The sequence below is a fragment of the Zootoca vivipara genome, chromosome 13, assembly GCF_965207765.1.
Source record: "Zootoca vivipara chromosome 13, rZooViv2.hap1.1, whole genome shotgun sequence".
In the NCBI taxonomy this organism is placed as follows: domain Eukaryota; kingdom Metazoa; phylum Chordata; class Lepidosauria; order Squamata; family Lacertidae; genus Zootoca; species Zootoca vivipara.
Genome location: NC_142596.1, coordinates 29,203,766 through 29,219,318, shown reverse-complemented (window position 1 = coordinate 29,219,318; position 15,553 = coordinate 29,203,766). Strand labels below are relative to the sequence as shown.

The 15,553-nt window shown below is 45.5% G+C and overlaps 1 protein-coding gene across 3 annotated transcripts in view; it reads left to right on the top strand.

Annotated features, from left to right (window-relative positions):
* The window catches only part of RBBP6 (RB binding protein 6, ubiquitin ligase), a 30,569-nt gene extending 17,848 nt beyond the window's left edge, over positions 1 to 12,721 (top strand). Inside the window, exons 8-17 of one of the 3 annotated variants that reach the window (XM_035130767.3) lie at positions 284 to 456; positions 1,438 to 1,541; positions 1,864 to 2,183; positions 3,477 to 3,576; positions 3,658 to 3,736; positions 3,826 to 3,883; positions 5,525 to 5,890; positions 6,250 to 6,351; positions 7,739 to 9,490; positions 10,987 to 12,721. In XM_035130767.3, coding sequence (XP_034986658.2) covers positions 284 to 456; positions 1,438 to 1,541; positions 1,864 to 2,183; positions 3,477 to 3,576; positions 3,658 to 3,736; positions 3,826 to 3,883; positions 5,525 to 5,890; positions 6,250 to 6,351; positions 7,739 to 9,490; positions 10,987 to 12,532 — 4,600 coding nt within the window. In that variant the 3' untranslated portion in view covers positions 12,533 to 12,721. The remainder of the gene's footprint in view (positions 1 to 283; positions 457 to 1,437; positions 1,542 to 1,863; positions 2,184 to 3,476; positions 3,577 to 3,657; positions 3,737 to 3,825; positions 3,884 to 5,524; positions 5,891 to 6,249; positions 6,352 to 7,738; positions 9,491 to 10,986) is intronic. The other 2 variants (XM_060282677.2, XM_035130768.3) reach the window with 2 other exon arrangements.
* The last annotated feature ends 2,832 nt before the right edge of the window (positions 12,722 to 15,553 follow it).

The following is a 15,553-nucleotide window of genomic DNA, read 5'->3' as shown; positions in this document are numbered from 1 at the left end:
GAGTTCATTGAAGATAAGGCAGGATGTTATTCTAACAGCATCCTAGTATTTATTTGACTAGGCCTGTGACTTGGGTCATATCCACACCATAAACAGAACATTACTTCTATCCACAAACTATAGCTTGTTAAGAGTGCTAGGAATTGTAGTGTTGACTTCCTTAGGCAGAAAGGTGGGACACGAGTGCGATAAATAATAATAAATATTAAACACATATATTTAATGCTTAACACCATGTATTGTCTCACCTTTTTAAGAGCAAGATGTGTGTCTCTGTTTTCAGTGCTGCTTATGCTATAGGAAAGAAAGAGAAGCCCCCTTTCCTGCCAGAGGAGCCATCGTCTTCCTCAGAAGAAGATGACCCTATTCCAGATGAGCTGTTGTGTCTGATTTGCAAAGATATAATGACTGATGCTGTGGTCATTCCCTGCTGTGGAAACAGCTACTGTGATGAATGTGAGTTCCATGAACTGGCTTGTGTGTGTCTGAATGTGATGGGAGAAGAGCAAGGCCGATTGGGTTTCTCCACCTCTAGCATTACCTGAGAAGGAGAATAGAAGGGTTTTACTTTAAAGTGTTGGGTACTTACTTGCACCTAGACTGCTTCATTATGGTTTTTAAGAGGCAAGAACTGGACTGGGGTTTTTAAGCCAAAATTGTTACTCTTCCTTTGACCCACAGAATTCTCCTTTTTCCTTAAGTTCATTGGCGTTTTAGGTTTATGGTACACTCTAAGATAGCAAAAGCCCATTCCACAGTAACTCAAGAGTGGCTTTTTTAGTGTGGTAGCACCTGTTCTATGGAACAACATCCCTCTTGAGATAAGACATGAGCTGGCTATCTGCACTCTCTGGAAACAGTTAAAGACATTTTTTGTCCGCAAGGCTCTGCCATGGGTGCTTAATTGGTGTGGTTTTCAATTTCATCCACTATTATTTTCTATAGATTATAGCTGTTTTGTACATCATCTTGATGTACAAAAGAAGGCAATAATACTATTAGTAATAAAAAAGCTGAAACTGTTGTGTTGCTTAAATTCTGACCTGCAATGCTTTATAAAGCAAGGACATTCCTTTTCAGGCATTGGAGTTTCCCTCTGCACCTCCATGCCTCTAGAAGGACAACCAACCAACCAACCATCCCCTTCTGGAGCAGCTGCTTTTCAGGAGGCATATGGGACTGCAGTGGGTGTACAGCTTTGGGACATGCCCTTTGGATCCCACAGTTGCTACTAGATTTCTATACTGATCTACTGTTTTGTGGCCTTTGCATTGTCCTTTTAGTTACAGTACAGCCACATTTAGAAGTCTTCTGGCATTTGTTGCTGTTTGCAGTCTTAGTAGCTGTGCTAGTACTGTACATGTGTAGCATTGAGCAGAGTGTGATGATTTATATAACAGCTACACATCTCACATGGCATTGAAAAATCATTCACAGGTATCAGAACATCGCTGCTAGAATCGGAGGAACATACCTGCCCAAATTGTCATCAGACAGATGTTTCTCCTGATGCGTTAATTGCCAACAAATTTTTACGCCAGGTAACTTGAGATCTATCTGTATCCAGTTCTGCATGCCTGAGTGTACATCTCTTTCCCCCTTATTCTTACTGATCCACTGTGTTGGCCTGGATGAGAAGGGGTGGGAGTTAAGTTGGTTTGGTCCCTCTGTGACCTCCCACCCAATAAATTGACCCACATGCTGTGTCCCTTCCTTCCTGCAGTAAAGGTATCCACAGCAAGATCTAATTTTTTAATGACCTCACCAGCCCTGATACCAAGTAGCACAGATGCTTTGATGCAATCTTAAGGAAGCTTTGATATGCTTATTCATTTCTCTTGACTGGTGATTTTTCTTCTCTAGGCTGTAAATAACTTCAAAAACGAAACTGGCTACACAAAAAGACTTCGCAAACCGCCCCAGCCACCTAGACCAGCAGTTCAGCGGAATGTGCCTTCATTACCAAGGCCAACAGGTTCCAGGCAGCAGGATCCCCTCATGATTCCAGCCACTTCTGCCCCTCTTCATACACCTGCATCCCTCACCTTGTCATCAGCTCCTGGCCAATCAGTATCTTCAACAGCCACGTTGTCAGTCAGCCATTCTGCCACCACATCTGCTAGTGAGGTCTCTGCACCAATGTCCCTGGCAATTCGTGCTGACAAGCCAGAAGGACCTTTCCGGTAGGTTGATTTGTAGAAAGAGGCCACTAGATTGACAGCTTGGCTTGGCTTTTATATTGTCCTGGGCTCTGGTGATACTGTGTCTAACCAGTTGTATGCCTATCTCCCTGTAAGGATTGACTGCCAATTCTTGAGTGTGTTTGTGTGTCTTAGTAACTTTTCTAAGGCTGTCAGTGAGTTTTCAAGTTACATGGGGTTCTTAGAAATCAAATCCAAAGTAAGGTATTTCAAGCCCAATGCTTGCTTTTGGCCTGTTAAAAATGAGTGTTCTTATGGGAGGGAAATGATGCTTATATGTTTTAACGAGTTACTACATCAGGCACCCCCAAACTGCGGCCCTCCAGATGTTTTGGCCTACAACTCCCATGATCCCTAGCTAACAGGACCAGTGGTCAGGGATGATGGGAATTGTAGTCCAAAACATCTGGAGGGCCGAAGTTTGGGGGTGCCTGTACTACATTGTTTTGAATTTCATGCAATCTCCAGGGATTGATTGATATTGCTATGCTTGTATCACATTTTGCCTTTTAAGGTTTTAGGTTTGAAATCTTAAAAGGCAAAGTGAGCTAGGTGAGAGAATATCCTAGTGAATTTCAAGAATTTCTCCTTTGGGTGCTGCAAGCATCCAAGAAAGCAATAACCACTCTTTATCTGTATTATTTGATTAAATTTCAAACTACAATGTTTTCATCGGCCATCAGCTCATTTCAGATGGTCCTCAAGAGCCATGCTATGGAGGGCAATTGATAACTATAAATTGCCAATTTGGATATCACAGCAAACTGATTAACTTTAAACAGGAAATGGAGAATGGGAGGCAGGGCAGGAGGGACCTGGTGAATCAATAGCATGTCAATTCTCCTGAAACCATGGCTTGAAAGGTTGTCTGAAATGAGCCATTGACTCCAGTTGAAGTTCATTAGAAGTAGTAAGGAGGTTTCTAAAGCCAGTTTCTAAAGCCCTAATTCAGGGGTGCCAATTCCTGACCATTTGCTGGCTGGGACTGGTGGTTGCTGAGAGTCTGCAGGGTCACAGTCTTCCTTTCCCTGCCCTAATTAGTAAAAGTAGTTCTGTTCTGATATATGCACCTCAAAACACTTTATTCATAGAGAAGTTCTCCCAACCATTTAATTATGTTTGTTGCTTTGTTTTGCCTGCTCTTCCCCACCTTTTTAGAGTATTGTGAATATGACTACCTCCAGAGTCTGCAGAATGACTTTTTAGCACCCAATCTCTCATTTTCAGTCTCTTTCCCAGTAGTTCCTAACCTTGAATTTGCCTCTTTCACTGCAGTGAGGGCGATGGTATTGGACCAGCTGCTGCTATAGTGACTGCCTCAGAACACTCAAAGCCGCCTTCCTCACTGTCAATTAATACTGTGATGGAGGAGAAGGTAAGCTTTGTTTTGGAACTAAACTTGTTTGCACATTTCAGCAGCATCACAGTCTAATTCTGTTCCTCTTCCTTTTTGCAGGGCTATCAGGTTCCTGTGCTTGGGCAGCCAGCTTTGCCAGGACAGCTGGGCTGTCATGGGCATTCAATACCCACCATGGGTAAGTGGTACAACTTTGCTCTTGGCTATTTTTTCCAATAGGCCTGCCATCTACATTTAATAAGCAACTTCTTCCCCTTTTCAACATAGGTCAGCCGATGAGAACCAATCCTGTTCGCTCTGCAGGCAATAGGTCAGGCTGGGAGCCGTAAGTATACCTCCAAAACATATTTTTTGTATCTTAGGTAGTAAGTTTAGAACATGATAAGCATATTAAATAGCTTGATATGCACAGAGAGGCTTTTTTAAAAGTTGCTGCTTAAAGGACCCTACTAAGCTCTTCTGTAGGGATTTGGTTTGGTTTTGAGCAACACTCTAACCTCACTCTATTTTTTAAAGTGTCAAACTGTTACAGGGATCCAGGAGACACCTTTAAAGTCCTAGCTTAGAAATAAATATAACTCCAGTTTATAATTTTTTTAAAAAAATATATTGATACTCCATTCCAGAAAAATAGGGCTGTATCCAACGAAGACATTGCATGATTGAAACAACTTCTGCTTGTGCAGTGGACCTTCTCCTCCTGCTGCAGGCCCAACCCCGAATCTGCTCTGGGGGTTCCCCAATACCACATGGCAGGTTTGGGAAAAGATGGGGGCATTTGTGGGGAGGAGAGAGAGGGAAGTTCCGTTTCACAAGTGGAAGTTACTCAACTCAACACAGTTCAATACAAACTCTTGTCTAGTCCAAAAGCCCTAGAGGAGAAAACAGAAGAGATGCATAAATGAAATACTGAGCTTTTAACAGAAGAGAAGATAAACTAGAACCCAAGCAAGGCCTAGTAGGTTTTTTCTTACAAATGAGAAATCAGTGTTGAAGGCCAGCTTAGAGAAGAATTAACTGCTTAAGATAAGATTCATTCCTGTGATTTAGTGGACCCCTGTAATGCTTTGTACTGGGGCTTTGTACACACAGGAATGTGCAGAAAAACTGGACAGAAGATGTACTCCAGTGTGCTGAACACTAAAGTTATTTTACCTACCCTGTTTTGATAAGTTGCTGGGGATAGACTAGGGCCCAGTTAGCGAGTAGTTTCACTTTCCTATTCATTTCAACAGGGTAAATCAGCTTCTGACAACTTGGTAAATTAAACAATTTTTAAAATAATTGAAAGGGGGCAGGGAGCAAAATGAGATGTTACAGGGCAACTGACTCCATAATTGCTGAGGAATACATGGAGTAGGTTTGCAAAACATTTTACAGCATATTTGCAGCAGTTGCTGGTACCCACATCAACACCATTAGCTGCCATTGGGCTAAAATAGGTACGGTAGTTTTTAGCACAGATTAAGTTACAGAGTGAGGGGCGGGGTTTCAAATTGCCAGGCAGCAGAATTTAGATGGCTTGAAGGCAGCCTCAAGTTTTTGAATTGCAAGCCATAGGCAGATGGTAGAGAAATCCAAACCCAGGCAGGTCTGTATTAGACATACTGTGCCGGGTATCTTTTTTAACGTCTCCAAAATGCCTGTGTACAAAAGAAATGCAGTTGAGATGGGGATGCTGGATGGCAGGCATTTAAAACAGCAGCAGTAGCAGATTAAGTAATGTTCATGAAAGGCTTGGAGGAGGAAAACTGTGGTAAGTGTTGTGTGTGACAGGGAGGGCTCTTGGGAGGATCTGTTGAACCGGCAGTGCTGAGGGGGAGCAAAAGAACAGTTTAGACTGGATAGGCTGTAAGACTGAGGATGGGCAGTTACTGCAGAGGGGTGCTATCCATTTCACGTTCCTCTCTTGAGAACAAGGGGCAAGTGTAACACTCAGTGACAACGTGTTTTTGGGTTTCTTTAGAAGTTCAAACCGAGGACGCCCGCATAGTGACCGTACACAAAGGACTCAGGCCCCAACACTGCCAGCATCAACACCAGTCTTTGTGCCCGTGCCTCCTCCTCCCCTGTATCCTCCTCCTCCCCATGCACTTCCTCTTCCACCGGGGGTACCTCCACCACAGTTTCCTCCTCAATTTCCACCTGGTCAGCCTCCACCTGCTGGGTACACTGTCCCCCCTCCGGGATACCCCCCAGCTCCAGCAAACATATCAACACCTTGGGTACCAACACCAGTACCAACGGCTCATTCAAATGCCATCCCAACGACACAAGCACCTCCTCTCTCTAGGGAGGAGTTTTACAGAGAACAGCGGAGACTTAAAGAGGAGTAAGTATTTGGCTCTGAATGAAGTTCCGTTATATTTCATTCTTCTGTTTCCGTAGAATATCAGACTGCAAAACTATGCTAAAAATGCGTCTGCCGTAAGCAAAAATGACATATAACGTGAGATTTCAAATGTTGGTTTTCACCAATAAAAATAATCCTTCAGATTTCAAACCCAGAAAACTGTAATTCTAACAAAATGCCATGAAGCATCTCTTGGAAACCTGCGTTGCTTTTTGCTTTGTTGTAGCATGTTCACATCTCAGTTGCATGCAGAGTCCTTTTTTGAGTGGTGTGGTTCTCTTAATGCCGCCTTTAACATTGCCCAATGACCTGACATCACGATCTCTCACTTTTGACAGGGAAAAGAAAAAGTCAAAGCTTGATGAGTTTACAAATGATTTTGCTAAGGAACTGATGGAATATAAAAAAATCCAGAAGGAACGCAGGCGCTCTTATTCCCGGTAATTGTTTTTATTGTGCCTGTATAGATGAGCCGGAACAAAATCCCCTGTTCTTTGCACCTTGCAGGTCCCCTATTCAGTCCGTGGCATCATATCTAGTTTTTGGGTCTTATGTAGTACAGAGATGGGGAAAGATGCTACCACTCAGTGCCAATGGGACTGGGCAAGGTGGGCTAACAGTCAGACATAGCATGGCTTATTGCAGGTACAGGGAACCTCTGGCCCTTCATATAATGCTGAAGTACATCTACCATCGACCTAGGGCTTGCTGATCAGAAGGTCGGCGGTTCGAATCCCTGTGACGAATGTTAGCCGCTTTGAGACTCCTTCGGGTAGTGATAAAGCGGGATATCAAATCCAAACTCTTCTTCTTCTTCATGTCAAAATGCAAGTAGATAAATAGGAACCGCTACAGCGGAAAGGTAAACGGCGTTTCCATGTGCTGCTCTGGTTTGCCAGAAGCAGCTTTGTCATGCTGGCCACATGACCTGGAAGCTATACGCCGGCTCCCTCGGCCAATAATGCGAGATGAGTGCGCAACCCCAGAGTCGGTCACGACTGGACCTAATGGTCAGGGGTCCCTTTACCTTTACCTTACATCTACCATCAGCCCCTCGGCAAGCACAACCAGTGGCCAGGGATGATGGGTGTTGTAGTCCGGCTATATCTGGAGGGCCAACGGTTCCCCAAACCTGGCTTACTATGTTCATAGGCATTTTTCCTATGAAGACTAATGCAGGATACAGATTTGCAACTGTTGCCCTACATTTCAACCTTGATGCAAACCACAGGCAATGAGATACAACTTCTTTTCCCCAATATTCAGAGGAACAACATACTAAGGCTTTGAAAGAAATATTGTTTTGGATTTTTAGGGGTTAAATAGTTCCTGGGCTATTTTGAGAATGCACACAAAATGTCCAGTAGTAGCTTTCTGTGAAAGTAAACTCTTAAATAAAGCCTAATGATTGTCTGCAGACCAAATAATTTCTGGATACTCTGTTAGCTAGTCACATAGAGCATGAAAATGTTTCCCAAAGAGGAGCTGTCACCATCAGCTGGCGAATTGCTTCTTAAATATTGGGTGTACAAAAGCAATTTGGTGATAACTTATTTGGTGCAGAGTGAGGAGCTATTCTTCATTGACAATAGTGATAATAATAAAGCTGTAAAAGTCCCACTGAGCTTGAATGAGTTGTTAGGGGTGCCCAGAAGAGCTCTGTGCATTGTATCCTTCTAGGTATCTGCAGTGACTGCTTCATAACAGATTATGTGACAAAAAAGGGAATGCTCTTCACTGTGACTGTGCCACATAATTTGTACAAAAGTGAAGAGGCTACAGTTATACATCTTTCCTTCCCCCCCTCCCTTTGCTTTGTTTCTTAAGGTCCAAATCGCCATATAGTGCATCTTCATACTCAAGAAGTTCCTATACGTACTCCAAGTCCCGATCTGGCTCATCCCGTTCTCGATCCTATTCTCGGTCATTCAGCCGTTCCCATTCCCGCTCCTACTCACGATCTCCTCCATACCCACGGAGAGCCAGGGGGAAGAGTCGGAACTACCGTTCCAGGTCAAGATCCCATGGATATCACCGCTCGAGATCCAGATCACCCCCCTACAGAAGGTATCATTCTCGATCGAGGTCTCCAGTTTACAGAGGCCAGTCCCCAAACAAGCGCCCTGTTCAGCAGCAGGCAGAAGGGGAAAGGGAATACTTTGGCCGATATCGAGAAATTCCACCTTACGACATGAAAGCATACTATGGCAGATCTGTGGATATGAGAGACCCATTTGAGAAAGAGAGATTCCGGGAGTGGGAGACCTACCGAGAGTGGTACGAGAAATACTACAAGGGCTACACAGCTGGAGCCCAGCCCAGGCCTTTGCTTAACAGGGAGAACTTCTCCCCAGAGCGCTTTGGTCCTCCTGGCCCTAGGCGAGAGAATTCCCCATATGTTCGGGGCCGTAGAGACGATTACCCTGGAGGGCTGGGCCATCGGAATCGGAATGTTGGTACCGGCTACTCTGAGAAGCTTCCAAGTAGAGAGGGCCATGGCATGAAAGAGGTGGCCAAACTGAAAGACAAGGAGGTTGAGATCCCACCAGGAGACGGGAAGGGAAACAAACACAAGAAGCACCGCAAGAGAAGGAAGGGGGACGAGGGCGAAGGCTTCCCCAATGCTGACCTGTTGGAAGGCTCACGGAAGCCACGGGATCCTGCCCCTGGGGATGAGGGCAGCAAGCCTGACCCACTCTTCATGCTCCCAAGCAGGGATGATGCTACTCCTGTCCGAGATGAGCCAATGGAAGCAGATTCCGTTGCCTTCAAACCCACTTCTGACAAGGAAAGGAAAGATAAGCCAAAGGCAAAAGCCGAGAAGACAAAGCGAAAAGCAGAAGGCCCTGCCACTACCAAGAAAGAGGTGCAAGTGAAGCCAGCTAAAACACCCCAAGAGAAAGTGGAGGCAGATCGTGAAAAATCCCCCCGGGCAGATCCTCCTGCGAAAAAAGCCAAGGAGGAGTTGCCAAAGGCTGATCCTATTAAGTCAGTGTCCTCTCAGAAAGATGAGAAGGCACTTGGTACGCCACGCAAGGTTCATCCCCGAAGCTCAAAAGAGCATCCAGAAACCAGATCAGCCAAGGAGGAGAAGGCCAAGAAAGATCCCCCCAAGGAAGTCAAGCAGGAGAAGCAATCGAGTAAGGAGGAGAAGTCAAAGAAACCTGTGGACAAGAACAAGCCTGTGGATGCAAAGCCAGAGAAAAGGAAAAGGAAAGCCGAGGAAAAAGGAGACAAAGATCACGAAACGCCGTCATTAAAAATGTCCAAACCTGACATTGTAGAGTCGAAACCGTTGCCAAAGGGGAAAACTGAGCCAGAGGGTGAAAAAGCAGAGAGGACCCCTGAAAAGGACAAAGCTGTTTTGCCAGTTGCTCCTGCAAAAAAGATTAAGCTGAACCGAGAAACTGGCAAGAAGATTGCCAGTGTTGAAAATGTCCCCCCAGTGAAGGAGGCTCCAGCCGAGAAGCCTGAGCCACCCCCCAGCAGCAAAGGGAAACAAGAGAAGGCGAAAGGGAAGCTGAGGAGGAAAGCCACAGCTGCCGATGGATCCGGTCTGACGCTGGTTGATTACACCAGGTACCTCCTGATTAAAACTTAAAAATTAATTTCACTTCCTGTCCATGTCATGTTGAGTACTGCCTCCTTTCTTAGGCTTTGATTTGGCCTCTCTTAAACCCATGTGGAAGTAGAAGATGAGTAGCTGACGTTGTTTGGTCTGGATCTTTCGCCCTATGTACAAGCCAGATCAATCCCTCTGATATAGATCAGTTGCCCTCCAGTCCCAAGCAGTCCAGATTGAGTCATGGCCTTTTAATTTCCCTTCTAGCATGAGGTTTTTTATGAAGCAATTTGCCCACCTTTCCTTGAAGTCTGGACTGTGTCGGTTATTTTGTGCCTGTGGCTAGGTAAAGTGCACTTGCCATTGGGTCTGGGTAGCCCATTGGGAATCTCACTTCAGCATTTTCCATCGAGGGGAAGGAATCATTGCCTAGTGTGGTTTACTAGTGTTAATTTATCAGGGCTAATCTGTAATCTGTGGGTGAGGGGGGGCTTTCAGAGTTCCTCATTTGCCCTGGAGGCCCATCCCCCCCCATAATATCTTAAAGGTAAAGGGACTCCTGACCATTAGGTCCAGTCGTGACCAACTCTGGGGTTGCGGCGCTCATCTTGTGTTATTGGCCAAGAGAGCCAGCGTGCAGTTTCCAGGTCATACCTACCTGTCACTTCTGTCATGCCTACCTGTCACTTAATATCATTTGATGTCAGGGATGCAAAGTGCCCTCGTGACAGGTGGGGGAAATAGCCAAATCGGCTGTGTCAGGCAATGGTTATTTCCCCTTGTTGGAAAATGCTAAAATAAGATCTGCAAGGGGTCACAAAGGCTTGATGGAAAAGGTTACATCTGGATTTGGATCCACACAGGAGCTCCTGATTGAAGTTCCCAAGTAGACCTGATGTCTGCTGAAAGCAGTACAGTTTTATATTCCATGCCAAATGCAAACAGCAAAGGAACAATTGGGAGCCTCTGCAAGAACCACTTGCATTTGGCACTGTTTCAGTTTGGCACTGAGTGCCCACTATGCTACTTTTGGCCAGGTTAGATCCGATCTGGCAGCATGGCTTGCATTCATTGCTGCATTTTAACAACATTGAATGCATGGCACGCTCGCAAAAGAACAATCCCACCTTCCAAGTGTGGCCTGCAGAAGGTTTGCCATAGCTGAAACCAGCCCACTGTGTCAACGAGAAATCTCTTGAATCACAACAGCCCCTCTCTCTAAAAGTGTAGGCTGTGAAGAATTAAGGCTTGGTTACTAAGTTTAGTTTTCTGTAGTGGGACATGTCGCCTGGAAAGGGGGGATGGGACTCTGGACCCCAACATTCCTGAGGGGAAAAATAAACCCCAGGCCAGTTCCTTGATGCAAGGGCTGTTTTTTATGTGAAAATAAAATAGTAAAGTGGGGCTTTTAGCCCTGCAAAAAAATGAATATACCCACAATCTAAATTTGGAATTAAATTATGCTGCTTTGATGTCTTCCTTAATAGCCTGTCTTTGGTTTTTCTTTCCTTAGCACCAGCTCTGCTGGAGGAAGCCCTGTGAGAAAGTCAGAAGATAAGCTGGACATGAAGCGAACTGTCATCAAGACCATGGAAGAGTACAACAATGACATAACAGCCCCTGCCGAAGATGTCATTATCATGATCCAAGTTCCTCAGTCCAAGTGGGATAAAGACGATTTTGACTCTGAGGAGGAGGAAGAGGAGGATGTTAAATCAGTGCAAGTTCCTTCTGCAGCTGGGAAGCCCTCAAGTGTCATCAAGAATGTCAGCACAAAGCCATCCAACTCCCTCAAACACAGTGAAAAGGATCCTGAAAGTTCACAGCCTGAGTCCAAAAACTCCAAAACAGTGTTATTGTCCAATGAGAAAGGGAAACTCAAAGAGAGGGATCACACGGCATCCGACAAAGACTCTGAGAAAAGGAAGAGTGGCACTCAACAGGAGAAGGAGCGCTCCGAACGCAGTGCTGAACAAGGCAATGCAAAGAACTGCTCTTCTAACTCTTCCAAAGAGGCCAGGTCTTCAGATAAACATGAATCTGCCCATGGGTCTTCTGGGAAGGATTTCACACCTAACCGGGACAAAAAGTCTGACTATGACAGCAGCAGTAGCAGAGACTATTCTGGTTCCAAGCGAAGAGAGGAAAGGAGCGACCTGGCACGGAAAAAGGTCTCTCCTCCTCGCAGCCGTGATTCTGCCACCTCTGGACAAAAAAACAAGGCCAGGGATGAGCGAACAGAGCAGCCCAAAAAGGAGGCTGGGGACTCAAAGCGAGGCAGTTACAGCCCTCCAAGGGACCGGAGGCCAAATGACCACAAAGCTGCTTTCGACTCCAGGCGTTCTGCAGAACAACACAAGTCCCAGGAGAGAAGTTCGGGCAAGGAGAGAGAGAAACGCCCGTCCTCGGATACCACCTGGAGCAACAAGGAGAGGGTAGCAGGTGGGAACAAGTCCTTGCAACGGCGCTGCTCACCAGAGGCAAGAGAGCCAGGGACAACGGTGCCAAATGACAAGGGCACCACCAAGCCGAAGCCTCTGCCCAGCCACTCTGCCCGCCTCTCGTCTGACCCAACGAGGGAGACCGACGAGGCAGCTTTCGTCCCAGACTACAATGAGAGCGACAGCGACAGCAACGTCTCTACAAAGCAAGAGGACTCCCCTGGAAGAGCCACCCGGGAGGGGAAGGATAAGGCCTCCGAGAACAGTAAGCCCAAGGAGGGAGAGGTGGGGGCAGCAGTCTTGGCCCCCCCAGCTGGTGGGAGCCAGAGCCAGAGCAGCCCCAGCATCAGCCGCAGCCAGAGCCCTTCCGAGAGCCAAGGCCGGAGCCGCAGCAGCAGCGCCAGCTCAGCCGACAGCCAGGACAGCAAGAAGAAGCGGAAGAAGAAGGACAAGAAGAAACACAAGAAGCACAAAAAGCATAAGAAGCACAAGAAGCACGGCGGGACAGAGTCGGAGGCAGAGCGGAGCCAAAAACACAAACACAAGAAGAAGAAGTCGAAGAAGAACAAGGAGAAGGAGAAAGGAGACGACCAAAAAGCTAAGGCGGCCCCCCTCTAGGGCAGAGGGCGGGGCAGGGGGTGGACCGACCTACAGAGGGACTGAGTCGCCTGTGTGAAATTTTGTTATAATGTAAACAAATGAGAGCCTTGTAAATAATGCCATGACGGGCCCTGTGCTGCACTTACACAATTGCTGCTTGATTTGATTTTTACATCAGAGCTTTATAAAGTGAACATTTTGTACAGACTTGTGAGTTGTGACCATGTGATATGGGGGAGGGAGGTGGGTTTTTTATTTAATTTTATTTTTATTTGGGGGGGGGCTCTTTTAACCACCATTAAAATAGTTTGGGTGGTGTTTACTGTACTGTGAAAAAATTCACACTTTTTTTTAAAATTGCCTGTCAGGAAAAAGAAAAGGGCTGGTATCGGTTCTAAAATATCAGCCAGAGGACTTGTGGAATGCATTACAGCCCTGTTCTGTTACTTTTGGATTACAATAAAAGAAGAATTCATTAAACTTTATAATCAATGTGTTAGATTTGCAGCACCAGCTTTAATCAGGCAAGGAAGGGAAGATGACCCTCACCTCCCCAATGAGCTCTTCTACCCTTCATGAGAAATTGTCTGTCTCCGACAGAACTTATTGGTTTAACACAGAGAATGTTAAACTGGAGGGTGGGTGGCTAGGAAGCTCTGTGAGCATTAATCTTTGAAAGCAGCCAAGTTTGCTCTTCCACGTAGAGAACTTGGACTGGTAAGTGCATCATACTAGGAGGCTGCGTGCTTAAAGCAGCAATCCTCAAGTCTGTGGGGGTGGGCTCCCTTTGGGGACCTGAACACGATGTGTGACCCTTGCCATTGGACCCATATTGGTCCACATTTTGATGCATAGTGAGGATGATGGTTGGGGTATAGTGGTTTAAATGGAAGCTTGGCTTTCCAACCAGGCTGATTCAAGGTTACATGACAGCCAGCAATAATTGCCTCAGGCAGGATTCCAGACTGCCACAGGGCCCCTTAGCTTGGTGAGCAACAACCCAAACCCTATGCTCTGCTAAGCAGCCAGAGCAGGTGGCTGGGGTTCATTCTGTGCAGCTAGCCAACATTGGCTCCTGCCAGCAATTTGGGAGATTCATTTCAGCCTTTTGTTGTCAGCACTGTCAGTTGTTAATTCTGTCAGACTTAAGATTTTTGGAGGCGAAATTGTTTTTTTGAATTTGGCGTGTTTTATTGCCTCAAAAGGTTAAACACCAAGTAAGGAGTTCCTGTTTTTAATAAGTAAAATATATATCCTGCAGCATTAAATTGCAATGCTAGATTTCTAATGCCTTGAAATTTCAGGTAAAATCATGGAATGGTGCTGTCAGTTGAACATGAAATTTTCATGCTCATTTTAAAGGTGTAGATACAGACTTGGACACTGAGTAATTTTGCTCTGACACTTTGGAGAGTGGGTGCTGCATTGCTCCTGCTCTCCCCAGTGGGCCAAAGAAAGTCCTAATATTCCTCCATGGTGTTAGAGCAAGTAGGCAAAAAGGTACAAGCCAATACTTGGCTGTTTCACACTAATACTTGGCTATGATTCCCTCAGTTTGGCTAGCACTACACATGGTTGCAAAGTGGTCACTGGGAGTTTCCACAAGAGGTATTAAACAAAAGAGGAGCTTGCTGGATCAGGCCAATGGCCCATCCAGTCCAGCACCCTATTCTCTCAGTGGCTAACCAGTTGCCTCTGTGGGAAGCCCACAAGCAAGACCTGGGTGCAGCACCTCTTTCCCCAATTGCATTTTCTAGCACCTGCCATTATTGCCTCTAATGGTGGAGGTAGCACAGACCCCTTGTGACTTGTAGCCATTGATAGCCTTATTCTCCTCTGTGAATATGTCTAAATCACCTTTAAAGCCATTGGTGTTGGTGGCCATCACTAGTTCTTATGGGAGCAAATTGACATAGGTAGACTCTGCTGTGAAAGACTGTTAAAATATGGACCCCAGTACTCCTGCTGCGGGTGATCTAGACATAATTCACAGAGCAGAATAAGGCTATCAATGGCTACAAGGGGTGTGTGCTACCTCCACTATTAGAGGCAGTAGTGAGCACAGTATAGAGGTGAAACACTTCCTTTTTTTATACATATGCTGTGATCCTGTTACTGCAGCCTCAGCTTTCATTAACATTTCTGAAAGACTTTTCACGTGTACCACTGCCACGTCAGGACTCCCTCATCCAGCTTATAGTTGTGACTTTGGTGCTGAAACACAAGGCTACCTTTTATCTTTGGAATTTCATCTCAGTTTCAGCACAGCTTTCCAACATGCCATGTTCATTTTCATTCTTGATTTCATCTTTGGTGGTTCCCCTCATAGCTTTGTGTCATTTGAAGATTTGATGAGCTCGCGTATGCCCCTGCCACCACAAATTTATAAATACAGTACATTTACCAGCTTGGGACCTAGGCCAGAGCCCTGTGGCGTTCCAGAAGAGACAGCTCTCCAGGTGGATGTAAGCCATTAATGGGTACTCGTGCTGTTGTTCAACAGCTACCTAACAGTAGCATCATCCTGCCCATATTTTAACCATTGGTCAAAAATATGAGAGAATTTATCATATGCTCTTCTGCAACCAATTTATACTGTCTACCACATTTCCATGAACTACTAAGTTAGTAGCTAAGATAAAAATGATTTGGCATGTCTTGTCCTTCAGAGACCCTCACTGGTTTAGTAATAAAACTTCATTTCCCATGCTTTGAAGGGGCAGGTATACTTTTTTTCTCCCATATCAGTTTTGTTCTAACAGTCAGGTTATATTGGGTCCTGGGTGTATGAAATTCAGGGTTCCACTCACCCTTAACATTTCAACACCACCATGAGCAATTCAACCAAGGCTGTTGGCTGTTTGTTGGCCCAAACATCAATAACGCTTCAGAACATACTGGGGTATCTGTTAAAGTTGGTTGCTTAAGGATATTCACTTAAATGGGGCTTCTTAAAAGTGGCATCCCATTATGCGGAGTACAGCCCTCTTTCAACAACAACTCTCAGGTTCAGTGTTTTGGATTTGGTTCCTCCCTATC